Source organism: Lepisosteus oculatus, chromosome 5, assembly GCF_040954835.1.
Source record: "Lepisosteus oculatus isolate fLepOcu1 chromosome 5, fLepOcu1.hap2, whole genome shotgun sequence".
NCBI classification, from domain to species: domain Eukaryota; kingdom Metazoa; phylum Chordata; class Actinopteri; order Semionotiformes; family Lepisosteidae; genus Lepisosteus; species Lepisosteus oculatus.
The window spans coordinates 416,139-439,346 of record NC_090700.1 but is presented as its reverse complement, the minus strand read 5'-3'; the positions used below and the strand labels follow the sequence as shown (position 1 = coordinate 439,346).

Sequence of the window (23,208 nt, the reverse complement as noted above, 5' to 3'; positions counted from 1 at the left end):
GGCTTTTAAGGGCTGAATTAATAGAATAATACAGTCCATTCAAAAATGTTTTAAAAGCATAGAATACTAAACAGTCCATAATTTTTACGAATATTTTTTTAATTTGTGGACAGGAACAGTTTAGTCCTAGGGTTAGATTTAAAATATTTTACACAAGTGGCAATTTCCAGGAACCAGTCTATTGAGTTATGGGGGCTGTACAGTTGTCATAAAAAGATTCTGTTCTTAAGAACTTCCATGTAACCTGTACATGACCTATGAGTTATGAAACATTTGTGTTTGAGATAAGATTGTGAGAGATCTATGCTCTGGAGTGCTATGTGTGTACAGTATATAAAGTTGTGGCATTATATGTATTCATCACTGTCCTCCAGGCTGTGTGTGGAGTGGAGCAAATCATTAACCCTTTAGATCAGTAGTTCTCAATACTGGTCTTGGAGCTTTTTTATTCCAGATGTGCCATTAATCCCCAATGCTGATTGTGGCTGTAAGTCATCTGCTGCTCTGGTTTAGACCTTTTCTGCACTTGGCCCTTGGTTTGAAAACAATGCCCCAGTTAGAGCACATTATTTCCAACAACTTCAGCATTCAGAATGGGAATTTACTAATCAGGAATTTTCTCCCTTATTTCTGACTAAACAGCTCCTAAGAAGTGACCAGTTGTTGATGAACGGGCAGGTGGGAATGGCACCTCCGCCACTGAGACAGTTTTGGTCTTTCTCCTCCACTCCAGTCGAATATATCAGCTGCATGCCTGAATGAGAGCAGTCCTGAAATTCACTCATTAGCACACGGCTCATGCCAGTTACAAATCTCATCTGAAAGCAGATTTTAAAAAGCCTAAACCAGCAGATCAACAATGGCAGCAATTAGCACTGTTGATAAAGGGCCCACCTGGAACAAAAACCACCAGACACAGGAGTTTTTATGTAATCACATTATCTATTTTTTATTTATGCTGCAGCCTTGTCCAAATTCACTATGAGAACGGATCTTTATTTTATCCACATCATCATCAAGAGTGTGACATGAGTCCTTCTGAGAAACAAAATGCCACCGAACTGGACGTTTCCTTTTCTTAACATGCATGACCTGGTGTTCAGCAGTGAGATTGAGAGCAGGACAGTGAAAAGGACAGGGCCTTTCTGGGAGTACCAGAGATGTAATTAGCATGAAGATATTAATATAACCTCCCAAAAATTATGTTAAAGCTTTGTTGAATCTGCAGACTTCAGTCCTGACCTAAAGGTTATGTAATCGTGCACAACACATTGAATGTGTTAAGTCTGATTTATATAGGTATTATTCCTTGTACTTGTCATCCTTCAATGCATTTAATTCCTCATGCTTATTTTTGCTGTTCTCCTCCTCGTGTTTCCGGATTGCTAACTGCAGTGTCTCTGCCTGCTGTCTTTCAGTGGGAGCGCATGTGGTTCCTCATTCTCTCCTGCACCTTCTTCCTGCTGCTGGTCTGGTTTTATTTCTGGTGGGAGGCCCACAACGACTACAATGAGTTCAACTGGTGAGTACTGGAAAGGGTTCCTGAGAGCTCTTCTGCCCCTGCTTGAAAAGAGACTGTTTGAAGGAGTATATGGTGGCAGGAGGGCAGTAGTGGGTTTTGGAGTTGGTACAAGGGAAATAAACTGTACAGTTCTGCGGGCATGTTGACATGGGCAGGGTTGTTTGGTCTGTTTTGTGTGAAAACATGATCCATTATCTCAACCACCAGCTTTCATGTTGGCCCGTCGTGGCAGGGGCTGCTAAGGTCATCCCTCCCTGTGAAGCAGAAAGTGCACATTCTGCCTCATTACTGTGGTTGCATGTGGATCTGCTGCCCGGAAAGCTGATCTTTCAGGCATTTGTCCCCACTTATGTACAGCAAAATATCCAGGAAGAGTGTTTGTTTAATAACAGATAAATAATCTGTAAGTCAAAAGACACGCACAAAAAAATTTTGATCAGACAAAATCTGTTGCCCCGAGATTGAAGTGGGTTCATTTCACATCCCCAAGCATTCCTATTGCAGGCAGTGGAAGTTGATTTGGTGTCCAGGAGCATACATGAAGACAATTTGTCAATAAGTATTGAAACACAGGACGGACACTCTGCTTATGGAGTCTGTTTAACTGAAGCCAGTTTGGTTGAATCTTGAAAAACTGGTCCTTTCTTGAACTCTGTTGAGGCAGTCTTGATATTATTTCAGTCCTGTTAATGGCTGGCGGTGAGTTTTGTTTGAACGAAAAGAGGCACAGCAGAGCCGCTTGGTAAATATTGCACCGGAGGTGGAGTTGGCTGCCTCCCCGTAGTTTGAATGCACTCTAAAGCAGAATGATCTCCATAAGTACTACTAAAACTACGCGCAGCTCATCGAAACACTCCAGCCAGCTATGCGTGTACTATTGAGCTGGAACGCTTGTCTTGCATGCGGCGGTGTGCCTTTCTTCGCCGAGCTCTTTGGGGATGGAGAATTATGCTGGAAGTCTTGAACACTTGTAAAAGAAAACTGTTGTGATTCCTAACCTCTATAACAGGGCTGCAGGCAAAGAGGGAGTCCAGTCCAGCCTAAGAAAGGAAACACACTCAGTCTGCACCTCTTTCACACTGAACAATGAACAAAGTACAGTATAATAACAGGAGGACCACTGTCTCGGCTCTTCAGAAAATAAAATATTGATGCCCCCACAGGAAGAGGGAGCTGAGCTGAGCTCTATGCAAGTGCAGCCCCCGCAGGCCCCACGGCGCCAGGTCTTCCTGTCCTGTGCGCTGACTGTGCTGTGCAGCCTCTCGCAAGCCCCACTCTGCAGGGCTGTCAAGTGATCGAGGCAACACCCCCCAGTTCTGTTTCTCATTGCTTTTGTGCTTTAGTCCGGTGAGCTGGATTTCAAGATGTCTGTTTTTTTTTTAAATGGTGGCAGTGAGTCCTCTCATGTCTGTGTTTTGGTTTTGAATTTTCAGTAAATGTAAGTGAGATGGGAAGCAAATATTCTTCGGGCACAAGGCTTCACGGAGAGTGCTTATCCACTCACACCCTAGACAGGACCGCAGGCCAGTAAGACCACAGACTGTGGCCTGTCCACCCCAGGCAGCCTGTCTCTGGAAGGAAACCAGAGCACTCCGAGAAAACCCAGGAGAATCTGACTGTTATTTGTGTAGGGACCATAACATTCCCTCACAGAACCAATACCGAGACACAGAAATTATTGGACACAGAGGAAACGGACCAGGATAGATTACTGGCTTGCAGACTTTAGACTGATGCACCAATATCAGGTCTCCGCTTTCCTTTCATTGAAATGTTGTGCCCACAAGTCACAGGGTGCAGGTGGCTGTGTCAGTGAGATTAATAGAGTCTCAGAATAATAGTGAAGCGTGTACTTCCAACAAAAATGTACTGCTTTTCCTTCCTTATCAGAATTATTTTAATATTTGATACTACAAACAAGCATAATGCTATTTTTCCCCAAACCTGTGAATTTTCTGCTCATTACATAATTTTAGATTGCTGATGTAAAAACAAAGCTGAAAGAAAGTTTAATATCTACCTCCCTTGAGTGAAGAGGGGGGGAAAGTCACTTTATTTTTTTCTTGTTTTTCCAAAATTGAGTTATAGTGACTCAAGGCCAAGATTATTCTATAAACATATGTTATTCTATAAACATGTTAGTAGTAATGATACTGTAGTTTTGCTTTGGATGTGATTAATCTCAAAGGGATTTCCGAGATCTGTTTTATTTTTTTCTTCTTAAAATTAAGTTTCAAATAAGTTCTGAACCTTTCAGCTTTTCCAGCTGCTCTCAGATGCAGGTGTCGTGAAAGCCCCTTGCAATTTTTGCTCAAGGTCAGTCTTACTGTGCGGAGCTCCTGTCTTCTGAATTCCTCAGTGGACCACCTCCACTGTGGGAACAGGAGGGATCTCAGCCACGTCCTTCCAACAAGATACAAAGCCCTGTGTTTCATTGAGTAGCACTCTGCCCTCACAGCAAGGCCTTCAGATGTCACAGCTCTGAGTCGCTAATCAGGACAGTTATGCAATTAGAGACACTAGCAGTGCTTTTCAGACACTGGGCTGCAGTGGCTGCTCATGCTCCACTAAAAGCCTGTGTGAGCCAGAATCATTTTTCTTCCATCACGATCATCTTCATCGTTAAAATACATTGATGTTCTGTGATCTCCTCAGCATTCACAGAAGAAGATTACTTTGTTCCTGTTTTAGTCCTGCATTTCTATCATAAACTTGATGAGTTTGTGAACTTGTCAAGCAGATATTTCTGTGTTCTCGTCATAGACAAGCTGGCACGTGAAGAAAAGACAGTCTTGTGTGACTCCTTGCATCCCTCTGATCCTTCTTGCAGGTTTTTATATAACAGATCAGGGGACTGGAGCGATGGATCAGTCCCAATACTTGCCGCAACAGCTGCTGGCTTCATGTACATTGTCTTTCTAATGGTAAGCCTGCTAATCAAACATTTACAGTAACAGGTTTACAGATGTTTTTTCCTGTCACTGACTAGGCACCAGGTTTTATGAGAGCAATAAAGCATTAGCATGCTAGGCACCAAATTCCCATCTGCAAGTGCACAAAAGCACAGTAAAAATGTTTTTAATCGAGTGGCATCGCAGAGACAGAAGTGGAACTCACAGGCCCAGTATTAGTAGGCTCTGCAGTACATGTGGTCTCTTGGACAGATTTGTTTTTATGAATCCCGACAAATTCTGTTCAACTGTATTTCAGGTTTTAGCGCTGTGCCATGTGGCGGTGGGACAGCAGCTGAACCTGCACTGGCTCCACAAGGTAATTTCGAGCGGTTTGCTGAGCTTCAGCCTCCATGCGTCTCTTCCAGCTCTGAGTCTTTCTGCTTCCCCTGACAGCTGTCCCAGTGCAATACTGTATATTGGGTCAGCTTGATTACCCTTGAAATAAAATGCCACAAATAAAGTTTATACATTAGTTATGTAATAACTCTATAATTAACTGTCACATTCAATAAAAAGTGCCAGCTGAAATACTTGAAGTATTTTTCTGTGCAACAAATTTAAGATAAGATTTATTGTCCCCTGAGGGATGTTTTTTGTGGAGACACAGCACTTCTGTACATTTAAATATAATGCACACAAAACATTACACATCACTCTACTGCACATCTATAACACATTACAAAACATTGCACACAAGTGGATTGTGAAAGTAAAAAATTGTGTTTATCCTTGCCATTTGCATCGACAGCTTTAAGGGCTAGTAGAACAAAGGAATGTTTGTATCCGTTTGACTTGCATTTGTGAACCCTAAAACGTTTGCCAGAAGGAAGAAGTTTGTATTCAGAGTTGAGAATGTGGGAAGGATCTGATATAATTTTTCCTGCCTGTTTGATTATGGATTTTTCAAAGATTGTCTGCAGGGAGGGGTGCTGTTTCACTCCCGTGACCTTCAAAGCTGTTTGGATTAGATGGGTAGCTTGCGATCTCAATGGAACTGATAAATTACCAAACCACACTGTTATCCCATATCTGATAATTGTCTCAATTACACTATGGTAAAAGAGTAGTATTTCCCGTCAAACCCCAAACACTCTTAGTCTTCACAAGAAATATAAGCTTTATAAATTTGCTTTCTACTGAGAAAAAATGACAGGTGTAAACTAGTTGTGATTGTTTTCTTGTCTGTACTTGCAAAACTGTCAAACATGGAAAACATGTCACGGTCTTCTTGCGCTTCAGATTGGAGTGACAGCTGTGCTGGTGACCACTGTGATAGCGGTGATGTCTGTGGAGCAGCTGTGGAGGGAGGAGTGGGATATTGTCCTCATCTCTTTGCAGGTGAGCAAAAGGTAGTTCTGTTCCACTTTGTTCTGTATTGGACAGATGTGAGCTACAATCTCTCCACATTTATTCAGTGCGGTAAAAGAAAGTTTTTTCTCAGCTAGTTTCTAGATACAGCTATGTAATTTCCCCCACCCAGCCATGTACAGAAGGAACTCCAGATCTTATCCCTGAACCATTTTCCATTTAACCATGAGATTTCCAGCTTCACCTACAGCAACTCTTCTCGCTCCAGGTCCTGCAGGTCTCATGGGGGACTCGAGCTTGTAGGCGACTTAAGCTGTCATTCAGACCAAATCAGTCAAGAGTGAAATTGATCTGAAACATGAGGAAAGCCAGCAGCCCCTGTGGCTCTCTGGGACTGAGGGGGTGATGCTCTGCACTGTTACCCAGGGGAACAAGTTCAGACCCTGCCAGTTCTCCAAGCGTGGCTGGATCGTGGAAGAACTGCCAGCAGAGTCTGTGGTTTGGCGATGATGACAGTTGCTGTGTGTGAGGGAGATATCTATAGACAACAGATGGTATGCAGTCCTTCTTGGCTCTGAAGTCCGAAAACAAGAGTGGAGATGCCATATGGTGTCAACTTTGCTGCGATGAGCAGAAGTAGATGTTTTCTCCTCTCCGTAATTAGATTACGGCACAGATCACTATGCAGTGCAATATCAGCTTGAAAATTCCTCCAATCTTTCTGACTTATCTTCATGACTTTTATCTTCAATGCTCGGATAATGCAGAGGGTGTAAAAAAAGTACTCATCCTCATTATTTCAATGTCTGCAGGCAAAAGGCCCTTTCCTGCATATAGGGGCCCTGGCCGTGATGACAGTGCTGGCATGGCTGGTGGCGGGGCAGTTTGCCCGGTCAGAGAAGACAGGTAAGTACCTCTTGACCACAGTGATCAAATATCGCTATGTAAAACCAAGTGGAAATTGTTATTATAAAACATTGGCAAGTGTGTCAAGTTGTTGCACTTCATGGCAAGTTGCAGTATACAATCTAAGTGTCTTTCTTTGAAGAGCTATTATTGCATGTTTCAAAAAAGAGAACCATTCCAAACATGTTATCCTTCCAATTAGAGACTTAAGGTCTTAAGGAATTTTTATGGTATAATTAAATTGTAGGGGGTTGGAAATGATGAGCTAGTCTGCCCTAGTCCTTTGTTAATGTCTGTCACTTTGCTGAAAAGCCGTGAAGAATTCCAGTGCACTCCCAGAGGGCAGAGGTGGATGTTTTCCGCTACTCTATCTGTAACACGTAATCTAACCTTAGATAACGACCTTGGGAAACTTTCTCTCCCACAGTCCAGATGCTGCTGTCATTGTCCTGGGTCAGGACACAATGAGTCAGGGAAACAGTTCTCTTACCTGGGTGCTGTTTTAAAATGAAGACATAGTGCATAGCATGTAATGTATTAATCTAAATTGATTTGCCTTTTTTAAGTAGCCATTGCACATTACAGTTTGGTGAGCCCTGGTTCCTGAGGGTCTGAAGTTGCCAAATGTTTTTCAGCAGGCTTTGTTAAAATCTGATTTTGTCACTTGGGGTGGGTGTGGCTGTCCCAGGAAGGAGTGATGGGACAGATGCTGTGTTCGCTCCACAGGTTTCCAGGCGGTTCTTTTACTTGTCTATGCGTGTGCCCTGCTGGCTCTCTACCTGGTGCCCCTTGCCATCACCTCTCCCTGCCTGATGGAGAGAAGCAGCCTGTCTCCTCGGCCTGAGGTCATTGGCCGTCGAGGAGCTCCAATGGTGGGTAACCTGGCACAGCAATTCAGCGGGGGAATGCCTTGATCATGGGGAGTTGTTGTTTTTCCAAATGTTAAAAAGTGGGGACCAGTGGTTTTGTCGGATGGTCCTCCCTGCCTCCCTGTGAAGCCTCTGTGTTCCCCCTTGTCCTGGGCTCCGTGCTCTTCTGCTGGACCGAGAGTCCAATTACACAATCTGAGACCATCATGACTCTTTAGGAAGCAGAGGCTACAGATAGCAGAGAGGTAGAAGTGTGTGAGACAGGCTGTACTTACTGTAATGCAATACTTGTCTTTAGTTTTGGATGTAACAATACTTTTAGGGTCTAAGTGATGATGAAAAAAACATCTTTACTGTTTTAAGTGTGAAAAATTCAGAGGATTTCTCAAGGCATTCTGGCCTGGTGGGGGTTCAGGGAATTCAGAATCCTAAACTTACATCTGCTCTTCAGTGTTTGTTTTAACTAATCTGTGTTGAAAGGGGTTAGCCAGAAGGAAAATGAATAACGTCTAAAAGCCCCTCAACAGGCAAGGAGCAAAGACAGACATCACTCATTAAGTTGGTTTATTCCTGTTTCATCTGCAATACTGCTGCTTTGTGCCTTTTCTCCAGTTGCCATGGGTGAAATGATAGACAGAATTAGAGTGCAATCACACCTACAGTAAATAACATTCGCACACGTTTATAGCTTAATGTCACCTGCAGGAGTTTCTGATGCATCGGCTGTCTTTGTAACCATGGAATTTTATAACCAAGCTGCCGATTTGCAATATTTCCATCTGAGCTCCATCCTACCTGGGAAGGGCTTGTTGATCGAGGTATTTCCATGTCAAACAAGTGGATCAATCTCTTGCCGTGATTTGTCCTTGCAGTCCCTGAATCATCTATCACTTCGAAGTGGGTATAGAATAGCGGAGTGAGCTAGAATGCTCACTTCTTAATCATTAAAACTTTTCACATAGATTCCGTGTCTGTCAAGAAAAAATTAAGAATATGATGCTTAATTGTGCTTTGTATATGTATGACATTCTACTTTATTCATGTTTGTGTATTCATTGTCATCTTTCATATTATGCAGTTCTTGTGCTTGCATAAATCTGTGGTATCTTGGAGTCTCAGAAACCAAAGGCCTATATTCTTCATGAATCAATTCATGATTTATACCACCTCTGTACTTGGATTTCTTCTTGGTTTATGGTAACGAGTACTTTAACTTCATTTTGGACTGATGTTCGAATTTACACTGCAAGATCTTGGATGGTTCTGACGTTCAGCTAATAAAATAATGTGGGGAAAAAATGACATTTCAACTAAAGGGTAAGGATTCCACCTTATCGCAGCAAAGTACTTGTGGGGTCATGAAGCGCAGAACTCTGTGGGTGACCTTACTGTCTCTCTTTTCTGACTCAGCTTGCTCCAGAAAACACGCTGATGTCCTTCCGTAAGGCCCTGCAGCAGAAGGTCAGGGGATGGGAGGTGGACGTGACCATCAGGTAATGAGCTGCGCCTCGGCAGGGGGCTGTTCCGCCTCCCTCCGGGGACCGACTTGCAAGTGGGAAGGAAAACGATAGGGGGATGGGCAGCGTGCGAGGACGCTTGCCAGTCGAGTGGGAGGTCAGAGGCAGGTCAGGCACCGTCAGGTGCCTCTCAGCCTGTGTTTCTGTGTTTTCACAAAGGAATGCACAAGCTACCGTCTGACAAGGGCTCCCTGGCCAAAAGACTACAATGACATGCACAGAGGGGGCTAGATAAGATGAGCTGAAGAGCTTGTCTGCTCTGGCGACGATGGGCTCTTCAGAGACCCATCCGTCTTCAGGTCGACTCTGTGTCAAGTAATTGTCACCGTAACTTTAATCTCTGATCTCCTTTCACATTTGCGTTGCATTATATGAAGCTGCACTTGCCTTATTCAAGGATGTTCTAGAGCTGGTTTCGACTGAGCGTGTTTGACAGGACATACTGGTGTCTAATGGGCAGTGTGTGCCGCACGTGGGTGGTGTAAGATGTGAAAGTTCATCGAGTGCATATTCAACTAACAGTGGCTTCTCGTCCTTGCGCTAGTGGTAGATGACATAAAAAATGAGCAAAACACAGGCATGTTGGGGTCCCGGGAGCTCTCCAGGAAGTGTGTCCAGATGTTCCCATGACTGAAGTGCTGTTCATGCACAGTTGTTTCTATGTGTTTAGTACATCGCTCCTTAACATTAAGGACAGCCTAGTTCTTCAGACTTCATCAGCTGTTGAAACCAGCCAAGAAGCTAAAAAGAGCTTTGCCCAGTATTTTCTAATAGCTTTGTAATAAAATGGGTTCCTTCCTTTATTTCACTCAGATGTATGGAGAATAGGCTCAGGTTTCTGTCCGGGGTGGTGTGGTGGGCGGGTCGGGGCGGAGTGGAGCATGGTCGAGTTCGGCAGTGGAAGCCGCAGTCTCGCGTGTCCTGTCTCGCAGCCTGGACGGCGTGCCCTTCCTCATGCGGGACCGCACTCTGAGGAGGACCACCAACGTGGAGTGGGTCTTCCCCGAGAGGCAGTTCGAGGACGCCGCCATGTTCAACTGGACTGACCTGAAGGCTCTTAACGCTGGACAGTGGTTTCTGAAGGTACCACCTGCGGCCTCCCTTTGTGCCGGACTTCTTCCATAGTTTTCATTTTCGGAATACTGCAGAGCTCTTGGTTTGCAACGTGGTGTAATGAAGTTATAGAAAATTACCAGTAGAGGGTTGTTAAAATTGTACACATAAATCACATGATATTTACAGAGTTTTCATGTTCATTTTGGCAATGGTTTATCTTTGCATGAGTGCTCTTGACTGTATCGAGTAGTTTTTGTAACAGCTGGGTGAGTCTTGGCAGGACTCTTCTCAGCGGCAGCCTGTTACTGCGGAATTTGCCCTCGGGACGCCCGAGATCACAACACAGCAGGATTGTTTTTTCAAGCTAAACACAAACATCACAAATACAAAAGTATAGAAATGTTTAGCAAATATTGTTCTTTTATTTGTTCCTTCTCACGTTCATAATGGAGATGAGCAGCAATTAATAGAGGACCGTTAAGAACTACTGGAAAAAAAAAACTGTACGCTAGAGACCTCTAGTGGTCAGTGGACATAAAAGCACGAATTTAAGACTCCGGTTGTTCTTTCTTCCTGTCTGTCTGTCCTCCGCCTCCGTCTGCCAGGACGACCCCTTCTGGACGGCGCACCAGCTCTCCCAGAAGGACTTGGCTCAGGCCGACAACCAGTCCGTTTGCTCCCTAAGGGAACTGCTGCAGCTGGCAGCGAGGAACAACAGATCGGTGCTCCTCACCCTGCGCCGGCCCCCCGAGGAGCACCCCTTCCACGACGGCTGGATCAACGCCACCCTGGACACGGTGCTGCAGTCCGGAATACAGCAGGAGCTGGTGAGGCACCTCCGGCGACCAGCCGCCCGTGAGCGTTCGCCTCCTCGTCCGCACATTATCGTGTGCCCTGCGCAGTGGTAGGTCTGCTGACACTGGACAGTGAATGTAAGGAAGGTAACAAGCGAGAGGAGGCCGCTGAGGCTGCTGAGCACGTCCAGCCTGGCTTGGAAGTGAGCAGCTAATGGATCTGGGTGGTAAACTGCAGGTGTGCTCCTCTCCAGGTCATGTGGACACCGCACACGGACAGACAGCTGGTGCGGCGGATGGCGCCAGGACTCCAGCAGACCTCGGCAGTGAAGGCGTCTGTGGAGGCACTGCGGCAGGAAGGCATCGTCAAGCTCAGCCTGCGTTACAACCAGGCCAGCCCTCGGGAAATCAGGTGAGCTCACGCTCCTGGCTTCCCCAGGGCCTGGAAAGATGTGCCCAGCCAGCAAAGCAGAGATGTGAAAGGAATGATGGACTGCTTCAGGGACCTTTAGACAAACTAAGGAAACTAAACCCCCCCCACCTCTGTGAAGGTGACGGGTTGCGGCATAGAAAATCACAGGCTTTAGCCCCAAGTTAATCTTCACCTCCCACCACTTACCTTGTGGCTGCAGGTCTCCTGTTTTGCAGCAACATGGGAGTTTTAATCCTTAAATCAAGACTAAGAAAACTCAGCAGGCTTCTGATGCATTAGGTCTTATCTGGACCCAATCTTCCATTTTGATGCATTTGATTCTGCAAAACATTGCTACTCTATAAATTATGAAAGCCTTGTTTGCTTTGCATATGGCTTACCAAGCTCTCTTAGAAATACACTTGAGCTGTGAATCAGTGGGAAGCCTCAGATGTTATGTAATTCAACTTTCAGCTGTCTGTTATGCAAGTTTCAGCCGAACTGCACGGTGCAGAACTTGACTCATCAGCTGACAACCCTGAATGTGCAACTGAAACACATTTGCCGATATAAAACATTTGTGGATTTGTTTTCAAGCAGCGTGCTGTAACCATATGACCTCAATACAGAAGAGAAGCACTATCAGACATAAAAACCAAAATGTTACAAACGACAGGAGGCCATTTGCCCATCTAGCTCAAGGGACAGTCGTTTGTGCCAGATCTTGCTGGACATAAGCTCTGGCAAGTGTTCATGACATGAAATTAATATGCATGTTTACAATTTTAAAAATTGACTTGAAGCAAAAAAGGGAGAAGGCTTCCGAGTCACGTAATTTGCTTCTCTGCTCGCGCTGTGCACACTACCACAGTGGACAGCAGCACTGCCTTTGGCAGGTAATGGAAGACTGTGCTCATGGTAGTGAGCTCCTGCTATCTTATAGCTCCAAAATTGTATGACAATATTTCAAACAGAAACAATGGGAAATTGGCCATTAGAACTTTAAAGATATTGCTAAAATCAAAAGAACAAAATTATACTGGTGAGACTGTTGCTTTTAAAAAGTTTCTGTAAGGATTTAAAAAGTAAAGCCTATTTGAATTGCAAAGTTACTCCAGCTTTTATTTCTTTATATAGCTTTATTTTTTGTCTTTCTTGTAAATGTAGTATTCATTTCTATTTTGTTTTACTATAAAAGTTTTTTCAAGTTGGTGTCATCTGAATCCATAAAAATGTAATCGCCTGATTATTCATATAAATTAAAAGCAACGCTATACTATAAGTGGTTCATCCAATGTAGGAGTAAATTTACTCAAAGGTATTGAATTGGGGAAAAATAAACGAAGTATGGTACCTTTTCATGGATTTCTGGAGAAAATTAGGCTTTATGAAAACAGGATGAAAAGGTGTTTCTGTGTTCCTGAACAGGGCGTTCTCGGCTTCCAACATCAGCCTGAATCTCTTCACTGTGAACGAGCCCTGGCTGTTCTCTGTGCTGTGGTGCAGTGGTGTGCCATCTGTCTCTTCCGATGCCCCACACATTCTTAAAAAGGTGCCTTATCCCATCTGGCTCATGGTAAGGAAACAGAGCACTCCTGTTCAAACACAAGGACCTGCAGGGGTTTAATCAGGCAATGTGTAGCTAGAGCACTGTTCACTTCCTCTTGTGCTCTGTCTGTATTCTTTGTATGAGTCCAACTTTCTGATCATTTAGAAAATAGCAAGTGCTTAAAAGAGTCTTCATTCTCCTCTAGGTTTTGGAAAATTGAAGAAGAAAGGCTCAGTGCTCAAAACATTTTTTTTCTGGTCATCAGCAGATAATTTTGGTCTGGTAAAGGCTGACTCATGTCGAGTGCCGTTGTATAGGTTGTTAGTTTCAGCGGTCTTTATGATCTAGACCATTAGATGCTTGCTTAGCCCTCGCTGTTGCATATATATTATAGGTACTTACAATATAGGATATTTATATATTATTTAAGTTAGACTGACACCTAGTGTCCTTTATCTTAGGATAACAGCTCTATTTCTTTTTGCAGACTCCAGATGAATACTGCCTGGTCTGGATAACATCGGATCTTGTTTCGTTTTCTTTAATAATAGGAATTTTTGTACTCCAGAAGTAAGTACCACCTTTTCTTTGTGCTTGATAGCTGATATACTAGATATGAGGATGTGCATGACAACTCCCTAATTTTGCGATAAATCCAAGGCTCCACTTCTCATCAGCTTTTTTACCTTATTGCTGTTCTGTTTCTCCAGTACAAAATTTTTGCTGATGAGAAGAGACGAGTCTCAGAAAATGAGACCTACAGGGGACACGCCTCAGAAAGCACCGAAGTCCATTTCAAAGGCAGGGCAGAATTAGTGGGATCTCCAGGAGAGTTCTGTTGGTCTTGACATCTGCAGCAGCCTTAGTGCAGGGTCTCGTTCTCTCACAGAGTTAACCACTGTGAGCTGCAATTCATCCTCTGGCGATACTGAGCTCGATTATAATTGGCCTCCAATGCAGGGTGAAGTGTTTGCTCTCTGCCCAAAATAGATCTCGTAACAGCCGAAAGTCACATCACCTTATATCTGCGCTGGCTCTGACATGCCAACCGGAGCAGTCCTGAATGCACTAGTGCAATAAAACGCACCCCATCCTCCTGTCTTCGGCTGATGCTCACTAAAGCAGTGGAGTGTGCCATCTTTGTTTAATAAGTGCCTGTGGACTTGCAGACAGCAGAGCAAGCTGTGCTTCTTGCTAAAAATGTGCATTTTAACCACTGTGAGATGGGGCCTCCTTCAGTGATGTATATTTTCATATCTCAATATGGTGCCTATGCTGTCCCTATCTAATTGTTTTCAGCTCTCCAAACAAAGGGGGGAGAAACTTCATCCTGAACTCTTATCTGATTTCCTATGAGACCCTTCCTTGGGGAAAGACATTGGTCCATGCAGGAGCCTTGGTGTTCCTGGGTTTCCCCACAGTAGCTTTGACAACACACTCTGCCAGTCTGTGATTTGTATTTCTTCAACTCCTCAAACAGCAAAATAAAATAAAAATGAAGTTTTGACTATTTAGTCACTTCACTTACTGGTAACAAAGTAATTAAACAAGCAAACAGTGGACTGGCTGTAAGACTCTCATTTCAGATTGTTCAGTGTTTTTAAGGTCTCATAATCTGAAGGGAAAAGTTAACTCCAAAAGACAGGTTTCATGAACAAGTATCTTGAAGGCTCAGATTTCTGAGCAGGACGGAAAGCAGAGGAGCACAAAGACCAGCCAGTACAGTGGATCTTGATTACTCAATAATGTGTGACTCCAGTATCGAACAACCTTATCACCCTATAAAAGTACTACTTTTCAAATCTGAATAAGTATTTTAGTTAGAGGAATTAGAAGTCTATATTAACCATTTATGTGCCAGAATGACTAAAATTGTTTTATGGCTAAAAAACTCTGTGGGTAAAATTCCAAAGTATGTTTGTTGTTTAACCCTAAAATGAGATATTCTGTAGTCTCAGCACAGAGCATCACTTGTCAGCTTCATCCCCTTAGTTGCTGAAATTGGAGAGACAGGCAGAGAAAGAGGCATGAATATCACTGGAACAAGCACTGTAGCTGGATGAGGAGTGGTGAGGGATTTCCTGAAATGTTCCATGGTATACGTAGCTGGAATTTAAGTAACATCCATTGCTGTTCATCCAGTTTTTCATGAAAATGCTGCTGTCTAGATTACATGAAATTCCCCCCAAATTGGTAAATTTCCTCTGATGTTGATGTCTGAGATAAAATGCTGATAAGAGCTGCTCACCAGGTGTGCATCAGCAGAAATGTAAATAATTCTTAACCTTGACCCTTTCTTTTTCTTTGTTTTGCCTCTTGACATGAGTTCTGTTCCTGAATAAAATACGTAGATGGTTGTCCTGCAAACCCTTAATGACTTCATTTCATCTACTGCAAAGCCTCAGAGTGCTGCAGGAGTGCAGTTTGGTCCAATACGTGACCAGAAAAAGCAAAACATCGAGAACATTTCCTTATGATGTAAATCGGAAAGCATTATTTCTGGTAGCTTGGATTATTTCATAGATAGATAAATTAAGTATTTGTATTGTTTAGAATTTATCATATAACTCATTGAGCCTTTAAGCCGACAAACAATTTTTTTCTATGAAGGCAGTTCATGAGTGAGGTCTCCTCCCAGCTGCACACGGATGGTAGAAATTCTGGGAGAAGCTCAGTTTGCTCAGTTCTGAACTCTGAGTCTGAGTCTCTAGGTGATCCTATCCATTCAGCCCTCAACTGGAAACAAAGTACAGTCACAAACCTGAGGCACATGAACCGTAATGGATAAGTACTACACTGTAGAGGACAAGTCCTTACTGTTGGGGTAGTAGCACTCGATCTTCAGCCACTCGGGTCTGTTATTGAAAAAGCTGCACTACCCTAGAACAGCATGACTCACACTACACTAGTCTCCTCTGGGATCTCCTGTCCTAATTGTTCTCATGTTCTATTTTGCTCCTGGACATCATGGAAACCAGAAGAATTATGGATGGGTTCTGCAGCAACATTGCACTAGTTGAACTAGTCCATGACCTTCTGGCAGTCATCCTGCCTGTGATGCAGTTATAATTTACTGTACATAACACTTCTTAATTAAATTTGTCATTAAAATCCCACCTTACTTTTAAAATTTCTGAAATACATGATGCCCCCCTGATAGAGATGGACCCCAGTGGGTGTAATAAATGGTGCTGGTTTGTACAAGAGTGAGACTTTTCTGGGTTCACAGGCCATTAAAACCCACACTTGTCTGTAGTGTTTCTAAGTGGGGGGCCCTGTCCAGTCCAGGCAGCAGGGATGGGCTGTGGCGTTTGCCCGCGGTGGCTATCTGGGCAAAGTGTCTTGTGCCTGCCAGTCGTGGTTGAAGAAACTGACTCTGTTCTTTCTCTGCCTGGTTTTGTTCTTTTCCTTTCCGCTCTGACTGGTGTGCATGCTCCTCTTCTGTGCTGCATTCTGGCATCTCACAGCTATCACATGATCAGGTAACTGGCACGCCTCTCCAGACCCATGACACTCTCCTTTCTTCTCTCTCTCAAATTTCTTCACCAACCCTCTTCCTCCCTCTCCCAGCCTTCTCGGCTCTTCTTTTCTATCTGCTTCTTGATCCTTTGCTCCTTTTTGCTATCTCTTCTAGCCTTTCTTCCAAATGCTGTGCTGCCTATGGGTGTAGGAGGTTTTTCTATGTAGAGTTTGACATCTCACGCAAGTGGCCAGTCAGAAATGCCTCTTTCTCATCAGAAGCTCTATTAACTGTACTGTTCCAGATGAGAAAGATGTTAGAATGTTACTTGCTTTGAAGAATTTGTCAGTCAGTTCATTGTACTGAGACCTTTTAATGCTTTTCAGAGCAACCAAAATATGGGGACTGCTTTACTGGGCTTTTACTTATTGTAATATATTCTGTATTGGGCAACACACTCACCTTTCAGAGCAAGCCATGTATTAGGATGAGTTTTGAAAGCAAGTTATGAAAATTGAGAAAGAGCAGTATGAATGCCACTTCATGGGAGAGGGGGAGATTAACATAATGAATTATAAGCTTTTTTGTATTTGTTCTGTGCAGAATCAGTGTTAGTTTCAGGTGTGGATTGCACTACACAGGCACTGAAACCTTCTAGAGGCACAGTTAGATGAGGACTGTTGTACCAAAAGAAAAAAGTGCATTGAATTAGAACAGGGGCAGAGATTTTGGTATTTTCAAGCAGGTCTTCAGGGTTAAGCCACGCTCCAGACAAACATGAAGTTAAATGTGTTGACCTCACTTCAGGTTCCAAGAGAAGTGAAAGTGGAAACGCCCAGTTTGTCCAATATTATTGAAGCTGAAGTCGGAACGGATAAAGCTTTATCTGTAATCATTCTGTGCATGCTTGTTTGGAGTGTGGATACAGAGGAGGACCCCAGTGATGAGAGTAGACGAGCTGGCCCAGGCATGCTCCTCATTCGAAACAAGGGAGTCTTTCCAGTTTGCCTGCCCGGGCTGTTCATTACTGTACCTATTCTATACTGTACATGATAATTTAAGGTGTTCTATTTTCTCCTTTACATATTATTTTGCCTCGAGTTACTCCAGCTCAACATTCACCAAGAGTTTTCTCCATGTTTGAAAACTTATTTTCTGTGGTGTAGATTTAAATTGTTCGTATGTTGTATTGCTTTTCATTTTGCTGTACATTTTTGTTCATTCAAACAAATGTTTGAAATCATTGTTGTTCTAGTGGATTGGTCTATAAAGCCTATCAACAGAGCAATTAGAACAATTTAATGAGTTTTAAACATTTACTGTATGTCCATATTGAACCCTTTGAAATAAAATCATTTTTAATATAAAGGGTAATACAAAAATGTGATTTATGTAAACTACATTTGTTTTACCAAGGATAAAACTATTTGCTTTTTTGTTATGAAAAAGTGTTTCATCCCTCTGGCTCAGCCACTGCTTCTATGAAGTGTTGACATGCCTAAAAAAAAACACTATCTGTTCTTAACAACATACTATCAGTCATCAGTAGACCAGAGCATGATGGTTTCCTACTCAGCTGAACCACAAGAGAGAAGAAACACTGTAGCTAATCCAGTCATTTACGTCCGCTTATTCATGAGGGGCTCGGCAGCTCTCTGCCACTCGTGACTGGTGTTTTATAAAATCATCCTCCCAGAGAAAGCATGAGAGACTTCGTAGAGCCAGATAATGTCCTGTAACGCCTGTGGGGGTGCAGAACAGGCACAAGTGGCAGCGGCTTACTGATCTGGCGCCGTGTTGCAGGTGGCGGCTGGGCAGCATCCGCAGTTATAACCCTGAGCAGATCATGCTGAGTGCAGCAGTGAGGAGGTCCAGCCGGGATGTGAATATCATGAAGGAGAAGCTCATCTTTTCAGGTGATGACACTACTGGGAGCCTCTATGTGCTCTCTGCCGTGAATGTTTATCTTGAGCCCCTGGAGGAGGTTTGCTTTTTATGTGCTGCTGTTTTTTGTGCGAAATGCTTGACCATGCATGCTTTCTGAGTGCTTGTGGATTTCCTAAAGGTAAACGACCGTAGCGGTTCCACAAGAGAGGCACGGCCAGACTGGCCTCCTCCTCCTCCACAACTTCCATCCCACAGCTCCCTGCCATTTTATCTCCTACCACGCCCCCTACCACACCCATGAGACGCCTTCACATGCCTTTACTGGGAGCCGAGAGCAGCACACCCCTTACTCTGGGGTTGCGCTTTGGTAATGTAGGCTCAGAAGGTGAGTGAATCCTGGTCATGTCAGTGCTGGGCTCTTAACAGGACAGCGCCGATGCTCTTTCGAAGGCCTGATAATCAGGCTCTTTTGTCTGCTCCCGAGAAAATACATTTTTTTGTGCGTCTTGTTGGCATAAAAGCTTTTCTCAGGCATGACTTCCCGGGATGGGTTTTGTGATTTTTAAGAACAGTTTGAAACTGAAATGCCACACACCTAGCCGCACTGTAGGCTGATCCCTTTCTCTCTCTCGGGTGATTCCAGAAATCAACAATGGCGTTGGCAGCGCGGAGGAGCTCTCGCTGTGTGGTGACCATGGCTACGACGGCTACGCCAACGAGGCCATCACCCCCTTCGACCAGCCCTCACTGAAGATGCACGTTCACTGACGACGAAACGCTTTACTTCCTCAGAGTGACAAGACTTCCGACTCCTGTCTTTTTCATCGAGCTACTGTCTGCCTGCCTGCTGTGACAGTGGGAAAGTCTGGTCCACCCCACCGCTTCGTACACCTGTAAATACAGTCCTGTTTTTATTGTTGAAGCCTCAAGTGGAGTTGAGCTGGAGAACTATGAGCACTTCTCACAGAGAAGACTGATGAAATCTGTGGCTTCCTCTCCCTTGTTATTAGACTCTGAATGTCATCTCTGAGACTCCCCTGTGGTGGGACTTTTTGACCAGTTGATGTTCCCTTTTCAGTTGATTTACTCTGCACTGTCGTGCAAGGCTGGACTCCTGCACACTGGGTGACTTGAATATAATCGCAGCCAGGCATTCGATTGTTTACTGTGATTTATGGGATTTTTTTGTCAATGTGCAGTTTACCCCATGTGAGTATTGAAATGTTTTGTCACTGGAAACTACTGGAACGTTTTTTCAAACTTCAAAAGGTTTCTAAGGTTCAGTGTTACTAGTTCACAAGTTGATAGATTTACCTTTACCTCCACAGAAAGTGGAGAAATAAAGAGTAGAAATTGTCGCAGCGACTTCAGGAAACCTTCTTTGAATTCTTTTGTTAATATGGATAGTTGATGTGTAAAACATTTTTGTATGCTGTTCTCCTTGGACTGAGAGTTCAGAGGTTTCATACAGTAGGCCACAAGACAGAGGTGCCCCAGTAATTGGGTGTTTCAATCTTTCTGTAGACAAAGTGATGTAATTCCATTTGATAAGTCCCTGACAATGTCATTGTGAGATTTTGCTGTGAAACCAGACAAGACCGTTTCTTGGCATGTTCCATTCAAAGCACAGTAGCTGTGACTATAACATAGAATGAAAGTACACAGATTAAGAATATTAATGAGGTGGGCATTAAATATTAATAATGGAACTTTATTTTTTAACTCCTCCAGTGATGTTTGGAAAATTAATATGTATTAGACAATGTACAAAACAGAAATTACAGTATAAAATATTTAATCTGGCCAAATTTTGATTTAAAACATCTAATAATGAAAAGTATTTTTAAATAATGTGGAAAAGCTATACAGAAATCAATATACTTTGCATTTTGTTAAATCTGTTTCTGAAGAACACTATCACAGTGATGCTTGTAATGTGTTGTGCAGATTAGGAGGAAGGGGCTTTTGCCTCACCACCAGCATTGTAGTGCGTGATTGCTGGTAGCCAGTAAAAAACCCCAGTGTGTCCCAGGGGACACTTCCACACCAGTTACAGCCCTTTACAGTGGCATCGTTTGCGCTGCTGTTTCACAAAGCCTGGTCTCTCTCTGCTTACTGCACCTGCTTGTTTCTATTAGGAAGCAGATGTGTGTTTTCTTTACTTGCTGTACTTTACAGCTTCTTTAGTTTCATCTCCATCTCTGTTGTTCTAAGGTTTCAAGAGCACTCGCCAAAACGATCTGAAAGGCTGTGATGATAAAACTGCCAAGTGATAATTTCAGTGTTCATCGGTACTCTCACCGTCTAGTCTGTAGAATTTACATATGAAGTTATAGCTGAACAGCTGAAGCTGCTGTGATAATTTGACCTTCCTATTTATTTAATTACAGTTTGAGTTGAGATCTCCCGTTGCACTTGTCATGCAAATTGCTGTATTCCAGAGGGTGTCTGGGAGTAAAATTTATTTTCAGTTCTTCCACTGCTATAGTAATTAGTATACATGTGGTTTGTATTTTGAGATTCACAAAAAGCTGGTCAAAGATGTGCTGGGAACATCACTAATCAATTTGGCTTTTTAATTTTTTATTTCATTTTGTAAAATTATTGTAATAGTTTTTAATCTTCTTTTGACTGTCAGTTTGGCTTCCCAGTCTTCTGATAGCGATTTTTAAGAGAACTCCAATGGAGATAATCACTTTAGTAGTTCTTACATTTTGATTTCTTTTAAGAACTTTAAATGTATAAGAAATAGTATTTCACTGTTGTGCTGACAAAAAAGGCTGGATTGCAATTAAAAACAAAGCTCTTCAATTTCCCTTTTAATCAGTTTAAACATTTACAGTAAATGCATCCCTCTATTGGGATGGGCTCTCATTTATTGTGCTTGCACTGCAGTATTAACTTTAACTTCTGAGGTTGGTTCCTATTTGAAAGGTCAATAAGTCATTCCAGGTAAAGCTGGAAAAATGTAATCTTAAAGGGAAATGCAGATCAGTTATTTTATTTCAGGGTTTGCAGATATAAAAATTCCCAGCCTAGACGTCCACATCTGCAGGTTTTTGTACCAGCTGAGTTCTGTTATGCAACTGAACCATTAATTTGTAATTTAGTTGATCCTCAACATGTCCAGAGTTACTTTTTAACTACTGTTTCATAGGCAACTGAAACTTCTAAGCAGAACAATCCTAATTTGTTAGGTCAATTTAAGCATGTAATTAACAGGTTCAGCTGCAACAAAGATCAGCAGGTGCTGATCTACAGGACAAGATTGGTAACCCCTATTCTATACATCACTGTTGATTGAAGTAGTAGAAATCAAGTTGCCTACTCACAGTTATCTTTTCACAACTCCGGCTGAAGATGTCAGTGAAATATTTAAAATGGGACAAAACATTTTAGACATTTTTGTTCCAATGTTTGCTGGAATTATATGAAGGGACTAAGGAACAGAAGAACAAGTCATTTTTAAGCTGTGAGGCACAGCTGTTGTCGAGTCTGGTCTTTCACATGCAGTAGTGATTTACCTTATCTACTTGATCAATGGACTCCTCCCTCCCTTATAAACATTGACAAATTGTTTTATCTCCATTTTGGAGTGGGTTTATTAGTTCAGCTGTGTCCATGCAGGTTTTGTCTTGCAGGCTTCAATTCCCATCAATGAGCAGGTCTTATTCAGTGTAACTGCAGCTACAGCCTGGCCATCTGTGTGCATCAGTCCAGGAGCCTCTGAAAACTCTCGTTAGACTAGAAAAAGAGTGCTGCATTTAGCTGAGTGGGTGGAATACAAATTTTAATACAATTTATCTCTAATAGGTGCTGTTTGTATCAGTCTCAGAACTTTTTTCAGTTTTTTTTATTGTTGTATGTGAATGCTTTTTTCGTGATACCAATGGGTGCAATAAATTATTTTCCAGTTTGACCTCTGTGACCTTCCTGTGCGGCAGCAGCTGTTAGTCCCGCGTTGTCTTGCCAAGGGCACTGTGACAGCATTACCCTGCTGCAGCTGCCCACCAGTCACTTCCCAGCAGGCAGCCTGCAGTAACTCCACCAGTCAGGGCTCCAGCAGTGCAGTATCCACTGAGAGGGACCCTAAGCAAGGGAATAGCATCTTCTGATAAATGTCTGGATACCCCGTTTGCTTGCATGGACCAGATTCGAGACTGGTGTTTTGCAGACCCTTAAACTCAAATCTACATCTGTACAAGGAATACCTCACATAGTGGTCCTCTTCAAAGTAAAACTGAAGTGGAATAAAAGGGTAGCTACATCAAGCAAAATGATTCTTGTGATAAGTTCCAGAATCGTCTTGCTTTGCTGCCCTGAAATAGCTCGACAATATGATCTGTAGTGTGCAGTAAGTGGGATGGGAGTCCTGCATCCAGAATAGTCCCAAAACGTCTTTGTCCCGCTTCAAAACGAGCATCCACATACTGATTTATTTCTTATGCAGGTTATTAAAATGTTTTCTCCAAACATAAATAGAAATCTACAGGTACTGTGCTCTTGAGAACCCAAATCTTGACACGTCCAAGATGTTTGTAAAGAATAGCAGCACCATCTTTGCTCAAAGCTGTGCCAAGGCTTAGGCGCAGCCGAGCACGTGCCCCACAGGACTGCCGGCCGTGGAGGTGTCAGTCAGTCATGACCTCTACAGACCTTCCTGATTCCACATTCCTCGAGTCCGACATTGAGTGTGTACACAACAGGCCCAACGCGGAGGAGTTTGGTACATTTTATAGTCTAATTTCTGCCTGCTATGCAATAGGTTGCATATGGTACTTTTCCCCTTCAGTAAATGAATATATTAATAAGCAGTCCCATCTTTCACATGAGTAAAACAGTTGTCCTTCAGCGAGGAGAATCTAGAAGATTCACTTTTGAACACCATAATCCTGTTTAGATGTATGTGCAAAATACAGAAAGAAACAGGCTAAAGTTTTGTCACACTAATAGAGATATTGAATACAGACCAGA

General features: G+C 43.0%; 1 protein-coding gene across 3 annotated transcripts in view; it reads left to right on the top strand.

Annotated features, from left to right (window-relative positions):
• Positions 1-22,153, top strand: part of gdpd5b (glycerophosphodiester phosphodiesterase domain containing 5b) — a 65,438-nt gene extending 43,285 nt beyond the window's left edge. For 2 of the 3 annotated variants that reach the window (XM_015341676.2, XM_015341679.2), the window contains exons 3-17: positions 1,419-1,522; positions 4,353-4,446; positions 4,733-4,792; positions 5,716-5,814; positions 6,597-6,690; positions 7,417-7,562; positions 8,970-9,052; positions 10,009-10,159; positions 10,738-10,959; positions 11,181-11,338; positions 12,767-12,914; positions 13,375-13,457; positions 16,355-16,369; positions 18,151-18,263; positions 18,878-22,153. In XM_015341676.2, the coding sequence (XP_015197162.2) occupies positions 1,419-1,522; positions 4,353-4,446; positions 4,733-4,792; positions 5,716-5,814; positions 6,597-6,690; positions 7,417-7,562; positions 8,970-9,052; positions 10,009-10,159; positions 10,738-10,959; positions 11,181-11,338; positions 12,767-12,914; positions 13,375-13,457; positions 16,355-16,369; positions 18,151-18,263; positions 18,878-19,002 (1,695 nt within the window). In that variant the 3' untranslated portion in view covers positions 19,003-22,153. The remainder of the gene's footprint in view (positions 1-1,418; positions 1,523-4,352; positions 4,447-4,732; positions 4,793-5,715; positions 5,815-6,596; positions 6,691-7,416; positions 7,563-8,969; positions 9,053-10,008; positions 10,160-10,737; positions 10,960-11,180; positions 11,339-12,766; positions 12,915-13,374; positions 13,458-16,354; positions 16,370-18,150; positions 18,264-18,877) is intronic. The other variant, XM_015341677.2, reaches the window with a different exon arrangement.
• Positions 22,154-23,208: the final 1,055 nt, after the last annotated feature.